The sequence below is a fragment of the Mauremys reevesii genome, linkage group 2 (genome assembly GCF_016161935.1).
Source record: "Mauremys reevesii isolate NIE-2019 linkage group 2, ASM1616193v1, whole genome shotgun sequence".
Classification (NCBI taxonomy): domain Eukaryota; kingdom Metazoa; phylum Chordata; order Testudines; family Geoemydidae; genus Mauremys; species Mauremys reevesii.
In genome coordinates, this window is record NC_052624.1 from 51949708 (window position 1) to 51968893 (window position 19186).

Sequence of the window (19186 nt, forward strand, 5' to 3'; positions counted from 1 at the left end):
TGAAATAAAGAAGGGCACAATATAAGATCCTATGCAGAACTGAGCACAGAATTTGTGTCTCCTACCTATGTCCTCTGTTACTGAAATTTAACCAAAAATTGTAACTTAATTGTCAGTGAAGTACTGTATTATTGCAAAGGAGATAACAGAATCACAAGCAAACATGGGGTTTATAAAAAGCAAATAATGCCAGACAAACCTGGTAGCTTTTTTGATTGAATTACAAAATAAGTGGATAAAGATAATGTGAAATGTGTCCCGTATTTAGAGTTCAGTTAAGTATTTGATACACTACCTAAAAAAACCTACCTGTACAGGAAAAAAAAATAGCTCAAATCAGTTTGGATATGGGCACTATCAAATGGGTCGAAATAGAACAAAAGTTGAAGAACTATGAAGAATGAGGAGAAGCTGCAGTGTATATTAAGCTGGTGAGTGCTGCCCAATGGGATGCCACAGGGCTCAGTTAGATTTGGTGTCATTTAGCATCTTTATTCATGCTCTGGAAAAAGGAGTAAACAGCACATTAAAATTCACAGATGATACTAAATTGCAAGACTTCATCAATTCCACAGAGGACATGAGAACTATACCATGGGACTTAAGGGAAATTGGAAATATGGGCAACACATAAAATGAGATTCAACCTCAAAAGCACTAGCTAAAACACCTAGGGAAAAATAAACCAAAACACTGCAACATAAAATGCTAATTCAACACAGATATTCAATAGAAGTGACAAACATATATAGCAATTAGAGATGGAAAAGGCCTACTAAAGTTTATTTTATCCTCTTGTGAGTGCAGGAATATAGCAGTCTATTTGCTAGTGGTACACACTGGGGAAAAAAGTAAGGCTGAAAGTAGACAATAAATTATGTAAGTCCTTAGGAAAAGGAACAGTCTCTTCCTATGTGTATGTACAGTGCCTAACACAATGGGATCCCGAAGGCACTAGTTTAAGATAAATAGTAGTAGTCCGGGGAAGCCTACAGTGCAAATACTTCATTTCTTGCACACCTGAAACAGTGAGGTCATTGGAAATTCTGGTTGCACAAGGAATGCAGGGTTAGCTCCAGTGTGAGTCTCACCTGCTTCTGTCAATGCATCACATCATTAAGATAATGATAATGTAGCTCTTAAATGAAGCTGGAGAGACCTGACCACACATAGGATTCAGCATACAGCTTGAGGCCTTTCCGTAGTAGAAGGATGTAAACCAGAGGTGGGCAAACTATGGGCCAGGGGTCACATCTGGCTCATGGGACCGTGCTGCCCAGCCCCTGAACTCCCGTCCGAGGAGGCTAGTCCCCAGCCCCTCCCCTGCTCTCCTGTCCCCCCCGCAGCTATGCCCACCCCTGATGTAAACACACTGGAGAGAATTCAGAGAAGAGCACCCAGATTAATGAAAGCCAAGAGACACTGATTTATGAAGAAAGAATAAAAGAACAGAAAGCAAACATGTACGTTTGCCAACTAACAATTGAGGCATATGATAAAGATCCACAAGTATTTCAAGGCTGCGAACACAAAAGAGGGATTCCAAATCTGCAGTAAGAGTAACAGGATGAAATTGAGAAAAGAAAAAAAACATGCTGAATGTCAAGAACATTCGGTCAGTGGTAAAATCTATTAAGCTAGAACAGCTTCTTAAGGGCTGTTTCGCAAGGGATGAATATATTGAATAAGCCGCAAAGAATCCTGTGGCACCTTATAGACTAACAGATGTTTTAGAGCATGAGCTTTTGTGGGTGAATACCCACTTCGTCGGATGCACCCACGAAAGCTCATGCTCTAAAACGTCTGTTAGTCTATAATGTGCCACAGGATTTGTTGCTGCTTTTACAGATCCAGACTAACACGGCTACCCCTCTGATACTATCTTGAATAATTGCAACTAGGCAAGGCAAACCAGTTGAGAACAGGTTGAGGATAAGTCTTTTCCAGTTTTTAATTCCTTTGATTCCATGAAAATGTTTAATAAAGCTTTGATGTGGTATTAAACTTACTGCAATAAGAAACAAACAATGCCATGGGCTGTAGCTGTTCTATAAAGAACATTTTCAAAACAAAGCAGTATATTTGATTATGGAAACAAACATCTGACATCAATTACTGTATATAATACATAGACACAAGACCCCGTGTACTCAAAATGACAGTACCAAATGGAAAATTGTGTTCGGCGGGGGAACCTAACCTCTTGAGAAAATTCTGAATTCCACAGCCATAGAATTGGAGGGAACATGGGGCAGTTCACAGACCTATTGTTCCAGGCTGTGCGCTAAGGAAAAGACCATTGAATTGATTTACACTCAGTTCCAGTTTTGGGGTTATTTTTGCAACTATAAGGCTAGAATAACAACTTCAACAAAATGAAAGCTGAGAGTCTTTCGAGGGCAAGGGGTGAATTCTATGGCAAATTTAGCAGCCACAGAATTGCAGAATACATGGGGCACTGAATATAGGACAATCAGGGAACATATAATGATAAGCAGGGCTGGTATTTATTAAGGTTGCCTGATACTTCCCATTATATAACACTGTATTCAATTGCTTAAGACTTTACCAGCTCTTTGTCATTTGGGCTACATTTTCCAAGCTTGTTGTGTACCTCAGGCTAAATTGTTCTGGAAAATTTCAGCCAGAACTGTTCAACTATTTCCAAGAAGAACACTAGGGAAAAATTTGCCCATGTTAAAAAATGCTGGCAACTTTTTCTTTGAAATCTCTAGTAACCCCATGCTTCAGAGCAGGGACTAGAATTTTAGCAAGGGCTGGCCTTTGTGTCAGAGATGTGCCTGTTGTCATCCCAGTGAAAATCTGTCCAAATCTGGCCACATTATAAGCCTCCAAAAAAACAGCAAGCTCAGTACAGACTTTCTTAGATTTCAGCAGCTAAATTTCCTGAAGATTCCACCTCCACTGGTCATGTTCAAGACCGGAGCTCAACAGGACTTTCCTGTAATTCTGAGATTCTGCAGGACATGCTGGGTCTGGGTGTCTGGACTGAGAGCAGAGAAGCTCTCTCTCGTGACGCCCTCCCCCAACCCAGCATGAAGTAGGAAGCTGCCAGATTCAAATGCAAAAGGGACAAGAGGCAGGAAGAGGGTCAGGAGGATTAATTTTGAACAAGGACTCTTTGGTTGAAGACTTGGACTGGAAGCCGACAGAAGGAAACTAGGAGTGCCTGGGCAAGGAGACTAGATCTGGGATCTAGGGACTGGTTGAGCAGGGAGACTGGAAGCTGGGGCCGAGGGAAAGTAGGGAACTGGGACTGAATAGCAGTGGTGCGAGGGGAAGAATGTGAGAGGAAGACAGAGGAGCTAGGGTGCAGTGGGAGAACTGGCACTGGCTGGGCTAAGAGACTAGGACAAAGAACGGGGGGATGGGGAGATAAAGAGATCAGTTGAGGTGACCAGGGAGGGAAATTGGGAGAAGGAGCCAGGGGAAAGGGGAATGTGGGCAGGCAGGGGGTTGGGGGAGGCCAAGACAGAGAGAGAGACACAGATGATGGAATTGCCAGATGTGGGAGTGAACTGGGACTGACTGGTCAAGTACACAGGGACCTGGAAGTCCAGAGACGTGAGACTAGGGCTTGCTGGGCAAACATATTGGGACTGGTGAGGAGAATGGAACTGAGCTGAGGAGCCAGGGATGGGGAAAAAGAGGTGTGGGACAAAGATAGATTAGTGGAGAGAGGGCAGAAGGGTTAACACTTTGGGAGGAAATTGTGGAAGAGTGTGCCAACTAGAGCACACTCTCCTCCAAAGCCTGGAACGGAACTCAAGATTCCTGGCCCTCACCATTCCTCTGCTGTCAGCAAAGAGCTGTAAAACCCACCGGTAAAGTGTAGAGCTGGGGGAATAACGGATTTTTCATTTAACTGGCTATTCTGAAATTGAAAAAAAGCATAATTCATTTAGGATCAAACCAAAAATGAAATTGCTTTGAGATTTTTAGGAAAATGAAAAAGTCAAAAAAAATTGTGTTTCCAAAATTTTCAATTGAATTGTAGGCATTTTGACAAAAACAAGGGAGGACTAGATTTACAAAATGGCTTGGGCATGAGTGGGGAGAAGGTGACCTCCCTTATAACTTTTAGCTCAGTGGTTAGGGAATTCACCCAGGATGTGGGAGACTCATCAGGATGTGTGATGAGGAGAAGGGATTTAAATATGGATTTTCCACCTCTCAGGTGAGTGGCCTAGCCAGTGGGCTATAGAGTTAGTCTCATTCTCTCTGTGTCCCAATGCATAAACACAATGGAACAGCTTCAACAAGAGAGACTGAGAGTGACCTACAGTAGAATATCTCAGAGTCCATATTTCATTTTGATTTGTTCAGTTTGGTGAAACTATTTGGCAAACTTGACACAAATTCACAAATAGTTTCAGATCAACCAAAACTGCATAGTTTATTTTCTGAAAATGTTTTGCCCAGCTTCAGCAAAATGTCCCATTCCTCTCTAGTGCTGGTCACATAGAGGATGACAACCTACTACTGCTATCAGTGAACTCCATTAGCTCAAGTGTAAGAAGTCTCTATAGTGGATTCTAAAGGTTCCAATCCCACTGAAGACCCATGTGGGTGTCAAAATTATGCTGCATTATGGAACTTCCGTTTATTCAGGATGCTTTATTTTGTTTTTAACTTAGGAAACAACCTGCTAAACTATGTTAAAAACAACATTTTTAAGGTTGTCAAGTCAAGCTCTCAAAAGTTAGGTTGCCTGTTCAATATTATTCAAAGGCTGCTCTGGATTATTAATTTATTCACAGGATTTTCTATGACACTCATCACTATAGTATTTGAGTGCTTCACAATAGTAATGAATTCATTTTCAAGAACACCCCTATGAGATGTACGGGTATTACCACATTTTCTAAATGGAGAATAGAGGCACAGTGAAATTAAGGTCAAAAGTATGCACTAATTTTGAGTGCCCAATGTGAGATGCCTAGGACCTTGTTTTTCAGAGTACTTAGTGTTAAATAAGACTTCATAATTCAAAGCACAGAGGTGTCTCTAGGACTATCAATCTGGGACCTTTCTTAAGCACTGAACTGTTTTAAAAAACTATATATATTTTTTTCACCACAATAGTATGGCAGCTGTGTTGATGAGGAACCACCTTTATTCAAGAAACCAGGGAGAATCAGAAAATGGTACATGCATAGCTTGGAGAGCAGTTTTTACCTCAAAGTGAGTTCTGTCACTCTTAAAGTTTGCAAAATACTTTCAGATTCTTGGATGAAAGGCATTATTTATAAGTGCAAATTATTGTTATTAAAAGTAATTAACAAAACATAAGGGGACTAAAATCAAATTAATAAAACAACCATGTAAAAGACTTGAAGGTACTTGGCCCAACCATGAAAGCTGATAAGTAGGCCACATATTCCTATTAGCTGTTCCATTGTCCTGCATTAATTTACAATGAATTTGTAACGTGATATGGATAGACCTTGAGATATTTTTATCCAAGTGATGTTGCTGTTCCTGTGCTACCAGTGTAGAATTAGCTTCTTAAATGAAAAACAATGAGTGCTCAGCAATGTCAGCTCAAAATTGAAGTCTACAACACAATGATTAAATCCTCTGAGCATGAATCTAATGGTACCACACAGACACTTCACAGCTTACTTTATTTTGACTGAGAGATGAGAGTATGAAGGCCAAGCATGAGATCACAAATTGTTGCTGTCAAGGTTATGGGGTGAACTCATCTTAGACTCCTTTTAAGTCTCTCTTGAGTGTACCCCCATAGGAGACAGGCCTGGCTTATCAAACCTCACTCCATGTTGTCCAACCACTCTCAGACTGGATCTCTGGGTCGCAGCCCTCCTTGTTTCTCTACTGTATGAACACATCAGGTCCAACTGCATTTGGCAGCTGTAAGCCCTTTCATTCCAGGGACCTGTGACCAGCAAGCTGATTAAAGTGACTCAGAAGCAGCATCTTCAAAACCATTCATCCCTCCAGAGGGTCAAAATACAGAGCAAGGGGTAAAAACAATAAAATCTTTCATTGTAAGTTTTATTAGTTCCCCTGAGCCGACCTAACCCCCTCTGCATGCTCTCTGGCTGGGAGAAACAGAGAGCATGCTGTGAGCAGGACAGTCTAGTTTGTGTGTGATCCCTGACCAGCTTTGCAGCTTCCATAGACACTCTTTGCACAGCGTCTGGTCTCTCACTCAATCCTCACCCTTTTCTAGACTGTGGGGGGCGGGATAATCCTTTTTAGCCAACTATATTTATAAGTAATCCCCTACAATTATTATAAGTAAAAGAAGCCAGAGAAAAATATTTGAACCTCAATATATTACTCTGTGCATTTGACAGCACACTAGGAATAGTCAATTTCATTATTTCATTGAGAGTCATTTTCACTTCCTGACTCCTGCACCAGTATGAACCCTATGGAACACTGGTCGGGGGTAGAGGGGCTCACATACATGCTCCTTCCCAGAGGCAGCAGAGAGCTACTGTTGATTCTAAATGAGGGGTCAAGAGGAGCAGAGAAGTAACAGGTTCTGGGAACAGGGTGATGTTAGAGGGGTTCCCCCACCTAAGTCCCTAGATGGCCTTTGCATGTTAGGAGGGAATGTCGGCATGGGATAGCAAAGGGCCCCTTCTGTTAGAACAGGAACTGGGGTAATGGAAACAGGAAGGGTGTGATCAGATATTTTCTCTCTGGAATACTTTCATAGTTCCCAGGGAGCAGTGGGTGGCAGGCTAAAGGTGGGGAAGAAGGAAAGATGATGTCTCCACTCCCTGTGAGCCTACCGAGGATTTCCTTCCCCCGACCTGCACCCTCTCAGCCTACTGCAGAGCTCCACACACTCGTGGAGGAGTACTAGGAGGTGAACACTTCCCACAGCAGAGAGCTTTATGGACTAAGACAGGGGGAGTGTGATCTTCCCTCCTTGGGACCATGGAGGAGTCCCAGGGAGCAGCTGTAGCCTAGCTATGAAGAATGTGGATAGGGATGGGCCTGGAACAGAGATCTTGATTCATCAAATCCAGCAGAGAGTGGGGAAAGGAAGGATTTGTTTTTACTTCCCAGAACATGGACAAGTCCCAGTGAATAGCTACTGCCCAAATGGGGATGAAGTAGACAGGGACCAGAAAGGAATCCTGTGAGCAGTTGCTGCCAAGACTGAGCGGGGAACATCACACTTGGAGAACACGGAGTTGTATATCTGCTTCCTGGAACCTGGGAAGGGTGGGTGAAAGTGGAAGCACCCCTGCTACTGCTTCCGGGGCCAACGAAAAGGAAGAGGCTGGTAAACAGTGAGTGCACAAAGAGAAGGGGTAGTAGGGGCAAAGGAGAAGATGACCTCAGTTCATTTGTTATCATGCCTCTTGGGCTTGACTCGCAATCCACTACCAAAAAGCCCTTTAAAAGAACAAGGAAACAGTAACACAAGTGTAAACATTGAAAAAAAAAACGAACCCCAAACCTCTGCCCATGCTATTGAAATGCTGCACTACTAGAAAATGGAAATGTCTGAAACTAGTCAATTTCTAAAAATTCAAGATGAGGATTTCCTAATAAGAATATTTTGGGCCCTGGTCTTACACCACACTGTGAAGCAGGGGAAGAAGAGAAAATATGAGCAACAGAGGCAGGACGCATTGACACATGCTCTTTTTTTCCCCCAGGCATATGGGCAAAGGAGTGTGGTGGTGTATGGAGGGGAGTCAGTGGTGGGCCAATTTAAGTCAAATCCTGCCCCCACTTCACCCAAATATAGTGAAGGACAAAGAGTTATTCCTGGTCTGTATCAAGATTAATCGAAGAGCCTCACTTCAAGCACCTGCTAGTGCATAAAGTTCTGAGGTAGCTTCCCCTTTTTCTGCAAGTGCCGGGTTGGGACCTTTTCCTGCACCAGAGACAGCTGAATACCATCCTATTCTGTCCCTTTCTTTGCCAGTTATATCAATCACGTTTCCAAGCATTCGTTGCATCTACAGATTACAGAATAACTCCTGCATCTTGTGCAAATTTTCTTTTTTAACAGTTTACAGACAACTTGACAGTATCCATCCTTCAATTCAATGATGATTGGCATGAGACCCCTCTGGCTTCTCCTGGACTCAAGATCTTTTATTGTTTTATACTTTACACTGAATAAGGTCTCCAAGGGTTAGAGGTTTTTTTACGTTTTAAGAATACCTACTTCTTAGGTTGGGTTTTTCAAGCTCTCTCAGCTCTAATTAACAGATCAGAAATAAACACACAGATCTGTGAAAATCTTTTGCAGGGTCACAGATGATGATGAAAATAAATAATCAACTAGTGACTTGCTATGCATAACAGCCACAACAAATTAAAAACGTGAGCTAACATCAGTAGCAAAGTAGAAAATGGAAGAATAGCACTGAGGTTAAGTCTCAATTTTATAATTTTCTAAAGATGGCTTCATGGTCAATTAAATGCTACTTCTCTCTCTCCTTAGTAAACAGACAGAAACATTCAGATAATTGGCCTACTGTGATGAGAAGCTGAGTGCTTCCAGCAAAGTGCCAAGTGCTCTCAACTCTTTTTTAATTCAAAGAGAATTAAAAGCACTCAGAACCCACCAGGCTCAAGCATCTCCATTTGCCACCTTTCTGCCTGACATAGTCAGGAGTTTATAATTTATCATGGGTGAAGTTTGACACAGGAAGGCATACAAATAATTATAATCCCTTTCATTCATTTAATTTTGTTGATTGGCTATTTTAAGTATCTTTCAGTAATTAAATCTATGATATTTTTGATAGCCCAGTTCTACTGTACAAACTAGAATACACAGCATAAGCTCAACCAATGTTGACATTCAAATGAAATGCTATACTGACATTCAATCTATGGGATTTATATACTAGAATGTATATAATCCCAGATTTAAATGTAGAACAAAGTACTCTTTAGCCAATGTAAATCAACACTGCTCCACTGAAGTCATGTAGTCTGATTTACACCAGCTCAGGATCTGGCCATAACACTACATATGTACAGACCCTAGGCCAGCAACCATTTTGGAACAAATCCTGCCCTCGCCACACATTCAAGTGGGCAGTGTGCAAAGCAAGCAGGATACAGGAAGTCTGTGCCCCATAATGCTCTGTCTGTGACAATGAGCTGTGTGGGGAAAGGAGCAGTGTATGGTGTGGCTAGTGGATGCACAGTTAAGCACAGCGCCCTGATAAACTCCCCGTGAAGGAAAGTGGGGAGGGGATCTGGCTCTTCAGGAGATTACTACTATTTCAATGCTCTATAATCAGAGGAGAGAATTCCATTCTTTGCAGAGTACTTTTGCGCCAAGTCTTATTTGCTGAGGTTTTGGCCCTTTGTAAACATTCCTCAATGCACATTGAAGTTGAGGTTGTACATCAAATGACATTGGCAAACTTTTAAGATACACTTGACTATATCACATAAAGCCCAACTGATATCTGGTAACTCAGTATAATTTTTCTTGTAAACATTACACAGTAGAACCTCAGAGTTACGAACACTAGAATTACAAACTGACCAGTCAACTGCGTATCTCATTTGGAACCAAAAGTACGCGATCAGGTAGCAGCAGAGACCAAGAAAAAGCAAATACAGTACAGTACTGTGTTAAATATAAATTACTAAAATATAAAGGGAAAGTTTAAAAAAAGATTTGACAAGGTAAGGAAACTGTTTCTGTGCTTGTTTCATTTAAATTAAGATGGTTAAAAGCAATATTCTTCTTCTGCATAGTAAAATTTCAAAGCTGTATTAAGTCAATGTTCAGTTGTAAACTTCGGAAAGAACTACCATGACATTTTGTTCAGTTACCTCCACTCCCGAGGTGTTCGCAACTCTGAGGTTTTACTGTATTGTAACAGTCACTAATCCTGGAATCTTAGTTATTTTATGAGTCGGAACAAGTTCTCAGGTAATTGAGTGTTACTCAATGTATGTTTGGTTAGGAGACACCCCTAGGGCAACATTACATGTTCCACAGCAGTTTCCTGTACTCTTGTCAAACCCATAAATATTTGTTTCCTAATTCTGTCCGTACCTATGACCAACAGAGTCTCAAGAGTTACATTTAAAGAAAACAAATAAATAAATAAATGAAGAAAGAAGAAAGAAAAGCTGTCTCTAAATACCGTGACTGTTGCATCGTGCTGTTTCCACAAGCCGACTATTTTGATCATAGCATGCCATGGCCTGGTAACGATAGCCTTGCCCACATTCCTTGATATCTCCTTGTACTTTCATTCCGAGTAATACTTCCACTTTGCCCTCTGGTAAAATGCAGTCTGACCAGTTCCCCACAGGCTGAGCGTTGTACTTGTCACAAGGACAAAATTGAGTCTCGATCAGAGGATACAACTGGGAATTTTTGCACTTGTCCCTCTTCTTACTTTTTCCTGCAGGGAGAAAATAATTGTTCAGAAAGCACTTTCTATCACTGTACACAAAAGCAGGTAATTTTATTTAATGATCTATAACTGTACAAAAATTTCTCCAAGAAGCACATAACTTAAGGCCAAAATGTTCAGATCCAGAGGTGCCTAGAGTTAGGCACCCAAATCTATACTTAATCACTTAAGAAAGTTGCCTTATTTTCAAAGGTGCTATGCATCTACAGTTCTTGCTGTTTTCACCATCTTTGAAAATGAAGCCATCTATTTAAATTTATAATGTTAAATACTTAGCTTGAAACATCTGAGTTTGAAAATTCAGTGTTGTGCAATTTAATAGCTATTATGCCATACTCATTCCATGGATAACATGTGCAAGGTGGTTTTTCTGGGTTTTTTAAAAATTCTTTTGGTATCAAGGGAGAAAAAGTCACTGTCTGCTTCTGTTACAATATTTCAAATTATCAAAATCCTCAAATTTTATCACGTTATTGTACCATTAGTTAAGAATCACTTTTCTTGCCCTCTGATGGAATAAGCTCCTTCTTTTTATTAATTCCAGAACATTGCTGCATTTTTTTCAAATCTCTTCTAGCAACTCATTTATTTTCCACAACTATTTAGCCACTCATTTTCTCCTATTTGCATTTTTTAATCTCCTCTGTAAGGTTTGTTTTTGTTTAATTTTTTGTTATTTGCTCTCATATCTCATTTGATTGTCCCATTTTTAGAAACTAAAGAGCTTTGGCAAAATCATTTTGTAAAGTAATTATCTGTCAATTAGATGATAATATAAATGAATACGCTGCACTATTTTCCTTGAATTTCAAACATGTTACTAACAGAAAATGAACGCACTAAGCAGGACATTATAGCACACAGCAATTACACTTAATACTGTTTTAGTGTAGTACAGGGACAATGTACTGTAGTAAGGGGATTTCTCATTCAGCGGCTTCATACTGAAAATGTGAGAGTTAATCTCTCTTTCTCCGCATCTTTTCCTCATGAATAATTAGGGCCTTCATTCTCAACTGTGCAGATTGGGTTGGATAAGTTTGCAGTATGGAAGAATTGATTCACCAAGGGCCAAACCATCCCCCCAGCACCAATTTTGAGTAGCTGAACTTGGCATAGGGAGATCCACAGGGACCTGTCAATGCCAAGGCTGGTTGCCAGTTCTGTTTTTCTTGTTTCTGGCTTTAAGGTAAATGTCTAGCCATTTTCTTTGTGGAAGTAACACTGATGTAAATTGTTCACCAGAATTATAAGATGGTCCCTGCCTGTCTTCCTGAAGATTGAGAGTTATTCACAGTCCCTCCTACAGCCATCCAAGTGTGGCCCTTTGGGACCCATGACACCCATGGCTGTAGGCCTTCTGATTTTGGATAGTTCCTATCTCAATGGGAGGTGCTGGTGCCTACATTGCTATTGAGCACCCTCCCTTCTGGGTTAGTGAGTCCCAGGCTTAGCTAACGCCACCATGGGGCAGAGAATGTGGCTTCCAGTCACAAAAGGGGAATACTTGATAACATAACGGAAAGCTTGATGTAATGGATTAAACATGACTGTGTGTATTAAAAACTCTTGCATTGACACTGACTCCATCCAGGGAATTAAATCAGTCATTTAACCTTCTCTCTTTAGTTTCCCCACCTGACAATGAACAGAGTACTCCTCACCTACCTAACTGAGCTGTTATGACTGATTAGTTAATGTTTGTGCAAATTTTTAGTCACAATGAAATTTTAACAAAAAGCAGGAAAAAGTGTTTGTAAAAATGTTCATGAAAAACATTTTGTAACCATCTGTAATAACCATAAAAACCTCCAGTTTTTGCTGGGCTAGTAACCCCCAAGGACTCTGATTTACCTTATGTTTGTTCTGTGCATAGAACAATGGGGCATCAACTCCCGTGACAACCTTCGGGCACTAATGCAGTGAAAATAGTAAACAATAATGACAGCAGATCTGTGACAATTGAGGCATTTGGAGACAGGCTGTAGAATTATCTTTTGGAAAATGATCAATAATTCAATGATTATGCCCATTTTGGCTGGAGGGGATGATTTAGGGGCTGAACAAAAGTTCATGGAAGGACTGCCATTGACTTACATGGGCCTGGACCAGGTCCCAGTAGGTTAACACATTGCTTCAAATATTTCAACTCTGTGGAACCTCAGGTAGTGTTGACTCAGCCCTTCAAAAAGATAAATGGTCTACTATGGAGTTTATTGTGTATCCATCTTATAGAAGAGACCATGATTTCATCGGTAATCCCATGTTACTTTTCTTATGACCTAGAGTTTTCTGTAGTGTTCTTTACTGATATTTCCCCCCCTCAGATCCTGCAGTATTATGTAGTGCACACCAATTATCTGCCTGGTTGTTGCCCTGGACCCCAGAGCTGCCTGCTTGTCAATGATGTACGCATTTAGGTATCCTTCAGACTGACAGGCACTGTATAAAAGTTTAAAATAAAATAAATAGTAGCTAATAATAAACAGTGTTTCAGTATCCCTTTGACTCTTACCAACAAGAGAGCGCTTTCTCGTCCTGACTGCTCCACAGTCCCCATTGCAGGAAGAAAACTTTGACCAGATTGTGAACTGACAGTCATCTTGGCAAGGAATCTGGCAGGCCTGTGTTAACGTTGGTAAAGGGCCTGCATATTTAAGGCACTCACTGATGTCAGCCGGTCCTCCATCTTGTCTGCGACAAGTAATTGCTGGAAACAAATACGTTAGGAGTTTATAAAGAGCTGTCAGGCTTTTAACTAGTCTAGAACAGTAGGTCTCAACCAGGGTTACATGTACTCTTGTGGGTATGCAGAGGTCTTCCAGGGGGTACATCAACTCATCTAGATATTTGTCTAGTTTTACAACAGGCTATATAAAAAGCACTGGCGAAGTCAGAATAAACTAAAATTTAATACGGCTTGTTTATACTGCTCTATCTACTATACATTGAAATGTAAGTACAATATTTATATTCCATTTGATTTACTTTATAATTATATGGTAAAAGTGAGAACTTAAACCATTTTTCAGTAATAGTGTGCTGTGACACTTTTGTATTTTTATGTCTGATTTTGTATGCAAATAGTTTTTAAGTGAGGTGAAACTTGGTGGAACGCAAGAGATATTGAAGTCATGAAAGGGGTACAATAGTTTGGAAAGTCTGAGAGCCTCTGATCTATAATATAGCAATTAGCCAGGAATGCCCACATTTCAGACAACATTCTGCTACTAAATCATAGATAAACCCAGAACAGCCACGTGTAACACAACGGCCTAATATTTACAGATGTTTGTACATTACAGCTAATGTGTAGATCTGAAATTTCTGAGATGCTTTACTCTATTTAAATTATTTCTTTATTGATGTTTACAGACAATAAAATATTAAAAGGCAACCTCAACTGTGATATAATATTACAGCAATACCACTGCTGCTTGGCCCCCGTGTCCCTCCCAGACCGGGGTGTTCCTTTAACTGGGTGCTGACCCCTGGCAGTATCCCCACTTTGCCTCAGTCTTGGCTACTGCCCAGTCCCCATCTAGCCCCTGTTCACTGGGGCAGACTGCAGTATAAGCCACTCATCACAGGCAAAGGGGTTTGGACCTGCTGCCTCTGGCTACCCGTGGGCTGCCCCCTGCAACCCAGTACCTAATAGACCTGGGGCTTTCCTAGGCCAGAGCTCCCCGGCTCCCTTGGCCTTTCCCCAGCCCTGCTCCACTCGAGATACCTGGTTAACCTCCCTGCAGCCAGGCCCTTCTCTCTCTGAATGCAGAGAGAGACTGTTGAGCTCCTGGCTCCCAGCCTCTTATATAGGGCCAGCTGAGAGGCCTGATTGAGGCATGGCCCAGCTGTGGCTGCTTCCCCAATCAGCCTAGTAGCTGCTTTCCCTGCCACAGCCCTCCCCAGGGCTGTTTTCAGCCCTTCAGGGCAGGAGCAGGATAAGCATCCCGCTACAGTCTTTGATAAAGATGTTTAATAGCGTAAGGCCAAGAATCAATCTCTGTGGGCATGGGTGGCCAGTGAGCCAGCCATTGGGGGAGGTTAGCCCCTGGCCACTCCCCTTCTTCCCCTCCCTCCTCCACAGGAGCCCAGAGAACCCTCCCTGTGGCCCCCGGCCCCAGCACCAGGTGGCCTGGGGGCAAGGCCCCAGCCCCAGTGCTCCGGACAGTGGTGTGCTGGGCAGCAGTGCTCCCGGCCCCGGTACTCTGGGTGGCGAGGCCAGCCCCAGTGCGCTGGGCAGCAGCGGTCCTGGCCTCAGGGCTCCTGGCAGCCAGGTGTGATGGCCGACCCCACAGGACCAGCTGCCCTGACTCCTTGTGTGAGGCTGGCCAGCCAACCAAGGCAGAGCACTCTGGGAACCGCAGGAGGGGTCCTGGCCTGGCCTGCGGGTGGAGTGGGGGCAGGGCCACGCTAGGCTGTTTGGGAATACACAGCCTACCCCTGCCTGCGAATACACAGCCTACCCCTGCCTGCGGGCATAGGTGCTGGAACTAAAGGTGCTGGGGATGCTGCCGCACCCTTTGGCTTGACATAGTTTCCATTACATACAGGGTTTACAGTTTGGTTCAATGGCTCTCAGCATCCCCACTATAAAAATTGTTCCAGCACCTCTGCCTGCAGGGTCCCATTGGGGGAACCCCTGTAGGATCCCACCCATTGAAAACTACCAAGGTTGAATATGGGTTTCAATACAACACATTACTGAGAAGGATAAACACAAAGTAAGGATCCAGCTCTGGGTTCCGATTCTGAGAACTGCAAAGTTTGGAGTGATTAGAATGAGTCATTGACTCCTCAGACACGTATTGTAACATTGTTGCCTGACAACTTACGACAAGCTTTGGCCTTGAACAATGGTTGGTGTAAAACACATTAGCTGTGAGATGGGTGTACATTTTACAGAAGGGTAACAGTATGTTGGAACTAACATTTTGTACTTAAAAATCTGTATTGTTTTGATTAATTACATGCAAAAAAGGGAAATTTCAGATGTCCCAAAAAGAAGTTCCTGGGACACCAGAACATGATATTGAAAACCAGCTCTATCCCATGAACACCAGTATGTATGGCAACTTTATATATAATCTCCCCACTGTACCTCCTTTTCAGAATTGCTGAATGCCACTTCTTTATCACAGCCTTTTCCACCTGAATTTAAACAGGTATATCACATGCAAACATCCAATTTATTATTATGTGTTGATAGAATTATAGCATTAGTCTAAATACAGTAACCATAATAAAATACATCTCACTTCCTTTTATCACAAGATAATTCCAGTATTATTACAAGTTAATTCTATTGAAAACATGTAGTTGTGTTGTTTTCAATGGGAACAATGGCATGTTAATGTTTCTTGGTTTATGACAGCACACAATATGGCACAATATCTCACAAATGCGAAAGTAATTTGGGTTACCAATTGATAGTAGTAACATAGCATATAAACAGAATACAGTCCAGTAAAAATGTGAAGAAATAACAGAAAGCTTTATATGACATTTTACTGAATAATTCAGAAGCAATGTTTTTATGCTAACAACAATGGTTTTACTGGAGTGTGAATTGAAAAAAAAACTTCAATTTTGCTGCACAAAGTATGGCATAATTATGTTCAGCTGCTGACAGGGAACCATAAATAGTTTTAGATGCAAAGTTTCTAAAGCAGTAAAAGTATCTGAGAAACTAGTTCCTTCGAGAAGAAAAGGAAGGAATAAACATTTGGAAAATAAACCATTCGGTCTTGCCTAATATATCTTTAGATACTTAAAAAACAAGAACAACAAGAAGAAATCACAGTACTGCTTTGGTAAGATGGCTTACAAAAGAAACAATAGACTATATTTAAAATGCCCTTGACTATACAACTAGAAATTCGTATCTCTATAAATTATGAGTATTTTGTTTTTAATTTAAATTTAGAGTGGTGTTATTTTTATTTTTCCTGAGACCATACAATAAAATTGAAGTTTCTGACTGATAATTCAGTACTACCTTAAAATATTATTAGAAGGCCCTAAATGAAAAAAACAACTGGGCTGAATCTTGAGCTGCACTGAGCTTCTGCATGGTGCTGCTTCAGGGGGAAGAGAGGAGAATAATAATGAAAAGCTGCTGTAAGCAACCTTTACAATTCCCCTTGATCCTTGGCTCAACTAGGGGATTGAAACAACCACTCTTGACATAAACAGACTCAGTACTGCTCTGAGCTGTGCTGACTAGTCGTCTACTGACTTTTATGCTATCCAAGGATTACCCTCTGCTTCTTCAGGCAATAGTTTGCTCATTTTTGATGCACTTAATTGTCTCTCTCTCACACACCATTTTCCTCTTTGAAGGAAACAGTGTGAGGTTGATGAGGTCTTGTGTCTTGTCAGATTTGGATTATGAATCTGAGCTATAGGGCTAGTTCCTGAATTCTCCTACAATTACACTGCTGTTCCTTTAGCCATCTTTTACCTAACTCTCCCACCAACACTCATCTCTTCCTTGGTCCTTTGGTATCTCCCCAGGCATTTGCTCATCACCACCTTTTGTAACACACTTTGCAGGAAGTTAAGATACCTGTCCTTGCTTTACTGATCGAGGTGAGAGTCAGAAGGGGTTTAGGATTCAGAACCTCTTTCTTGTCCTATCTGTCTCTTTTGAGTTTACAGGGTGCCTTTGCTCCTTGAGGAAAGATTAGGTGAACCTTCACCGCACACAATAGCAGATTTCTTAATCAGAACAAAGTTAAAAACTGAAAGAAAATGGAGTAAAAACAAAAAGAAACAGGTTGCTTACCACATCTACGTTTACACTTTGCAAACGTTAAACTACATAAGACAGTTTCAGTTACAGAAGGAAACACAAATGCTTATGGAGTTCCAAGAAGTGATTAATGGCTCTCACCCCAATGTCAGAGTTCAAGCTCCCATACTGTCCTAAAAGATAAATAGATAGAGGGAGCATGTCTCTCTCACCGCATCCAGAGATCCCTCTCCTCCGCTACCATCTTCCTAGACATAGCTCCCATCATCAAGGGCACTCAAGTCATCCCTATTCTTCAAATCAGACTTCCTCAGTTACCTACCCCCGCCACATGATTTTGGACTTGCTGCTTTCTCTGGATTGGTCTGTACTACAGGCTTACACTGGTATAACTACATCGCTCAGAGGTATGAAAAATCCACACACCCGAGTGATGTAGTTATACCAACCTAACCCCCCAGTGTAGACAGTGCTATGTTTGCAGGAGCACTTTGCCTGTTGATATAGCTACTACCTCTCAGGGAGGTGGATTATCTATGCCGACATCAGCATAGGGCGTCTTCAATAAAGCACTACAGCATCACAGCTGTATCCATACAGCTATGCATGTACAGCGTTTTAAGTGTAGACCTGCCCTCTAAGGCCACGTCTACACTTGAAACACTACAGCAGCACAACTGCAGCTGCACCACTGTAGTGCTTCAGTGTAAAGACATACTAGAATGACAGGAGAGGTTCTCCTGTTACTGTAGGTAATCCACCTCCCCAATAGGTGGTAACTTATTCTTCCGCTGGCCTAGCGCTGTCTGCATGATGTGTTAGGTCAACTTAACTTTTTCTCCCGGTGTGTGTGTGGATTTTTCACACCTGTGAGAGACGCAGGTATTCCCTTAGGGTACATCTACACTATCCACCGGATTGGTGGGTAGTGATCAATCTATCGGGGATCGATTTATCGTGTTTAGTGTAGATGCGATAAATTGATCCCCGATCGCTCTGCCATCAACTCCGGAACTCCACCATGGCGAGAGGCGGAAGCGGAGTTGACGGGGGAGCGGCGGCCATCAATCCCGGGCTGTGAGGATGCGAAGTAAAGTGATTCTAAGTCAATCTAAGATACGTCAACTTCAGCTCTGCTATTCTCGTAGCTAAAGTTGCGTATCTTAGATCGATTCCCGCCCTCGCCCCCCAGTGTAGACCAGGCCTTAGACTTTGTCTATCTGAGGCTTAAGAGATGACCAATTGACATCACCCAATGACCTTTAATAGCCACTTTTCAAGGGCTTAACTATCCATCTCAGAGACTGTATTTCAAAGAGTCTGCCCATCTAGTAAAGTGGTTTCTGTCTGGCCCTACACATTGTTGATTGAGGAAGGCAGTTTCACCAGTATGGGTGGAGTTTTTCTAAAACCGACTCTCTCCTGGCTATTAAACATGACTTTTCTTACAGACATCTCCAGCCTGTCACACCCTCTTTCAGAACCTTATGTTGTTTGTGCATCTAACTTTTATCCAGCAGACAGAGATGAGAGGCTCCCTCTGGAGCTAATACCTCTGCTTTTTCAAGGATCAGCTGTCAGTTGTGCACTGAAGCAACCAAAGCAGGAGAGAGCTTCATCCTTGAAAACTAAAGATTTCAGCCCCATGACAATACAATATACAATGTAGGTTGTGATACCGAATCTGCTCCTGACATTGACTCTCCCAGCATCCATAACAATACACCATTCCATGCCACTAGGTGCAGATGACTGGCTTTTGATTCAATTGTACTGTGTTACACTACTGATTGAGGTACCTATTTAGGTACCTATTTCAAAATTTATACTGTTTTGGCTAAACAGTGATTAGTTTTTCCACTGCTGACAATACAGGGCATTGACAACTGTGTAATTTATTGATTCGGTACCTTGGCCAAGTAATAATCCATGTCCAGCTACACTTTTGCATTGCTTTTAGTATTTAAGAAGTTGTTAGAATGTCAGTCACATTTTTTTCATATAGGGTCTAATTTGGGCA

General features: G+C 41.8%; 1 protein-coding gene across 16 annotated transcripts in view; it reads right to left on the bottom strand.

Annotated features, from left to right (window-relative positions):
- Nucleotides 1-19186, bottom strand: part of THSD7A (thrombospondin type 1 domain containing 7A) — a 556843-nt gene that overhangs the window by 67578 nt on the left and 470079 nt on the right. For all 16 annotated transcript variants that reach the window (XM_039524530.1, XM_039524529.1, XM_039524540.1 and 13 more), the window contains 2 exons: nt 12928-13122; nt 10137-10400 (listed from right to left, as the gene is read on the bottom strand). In XM_039524530.1, coding sequence (XP_039380464.1) covers nt 10137-10400; nt 12928-13122 — 459 coding nt within the window. The remainder of the gene's footprint in view (nt 1-10136; nt 10401-12927; nt 13123-19186) is intronic.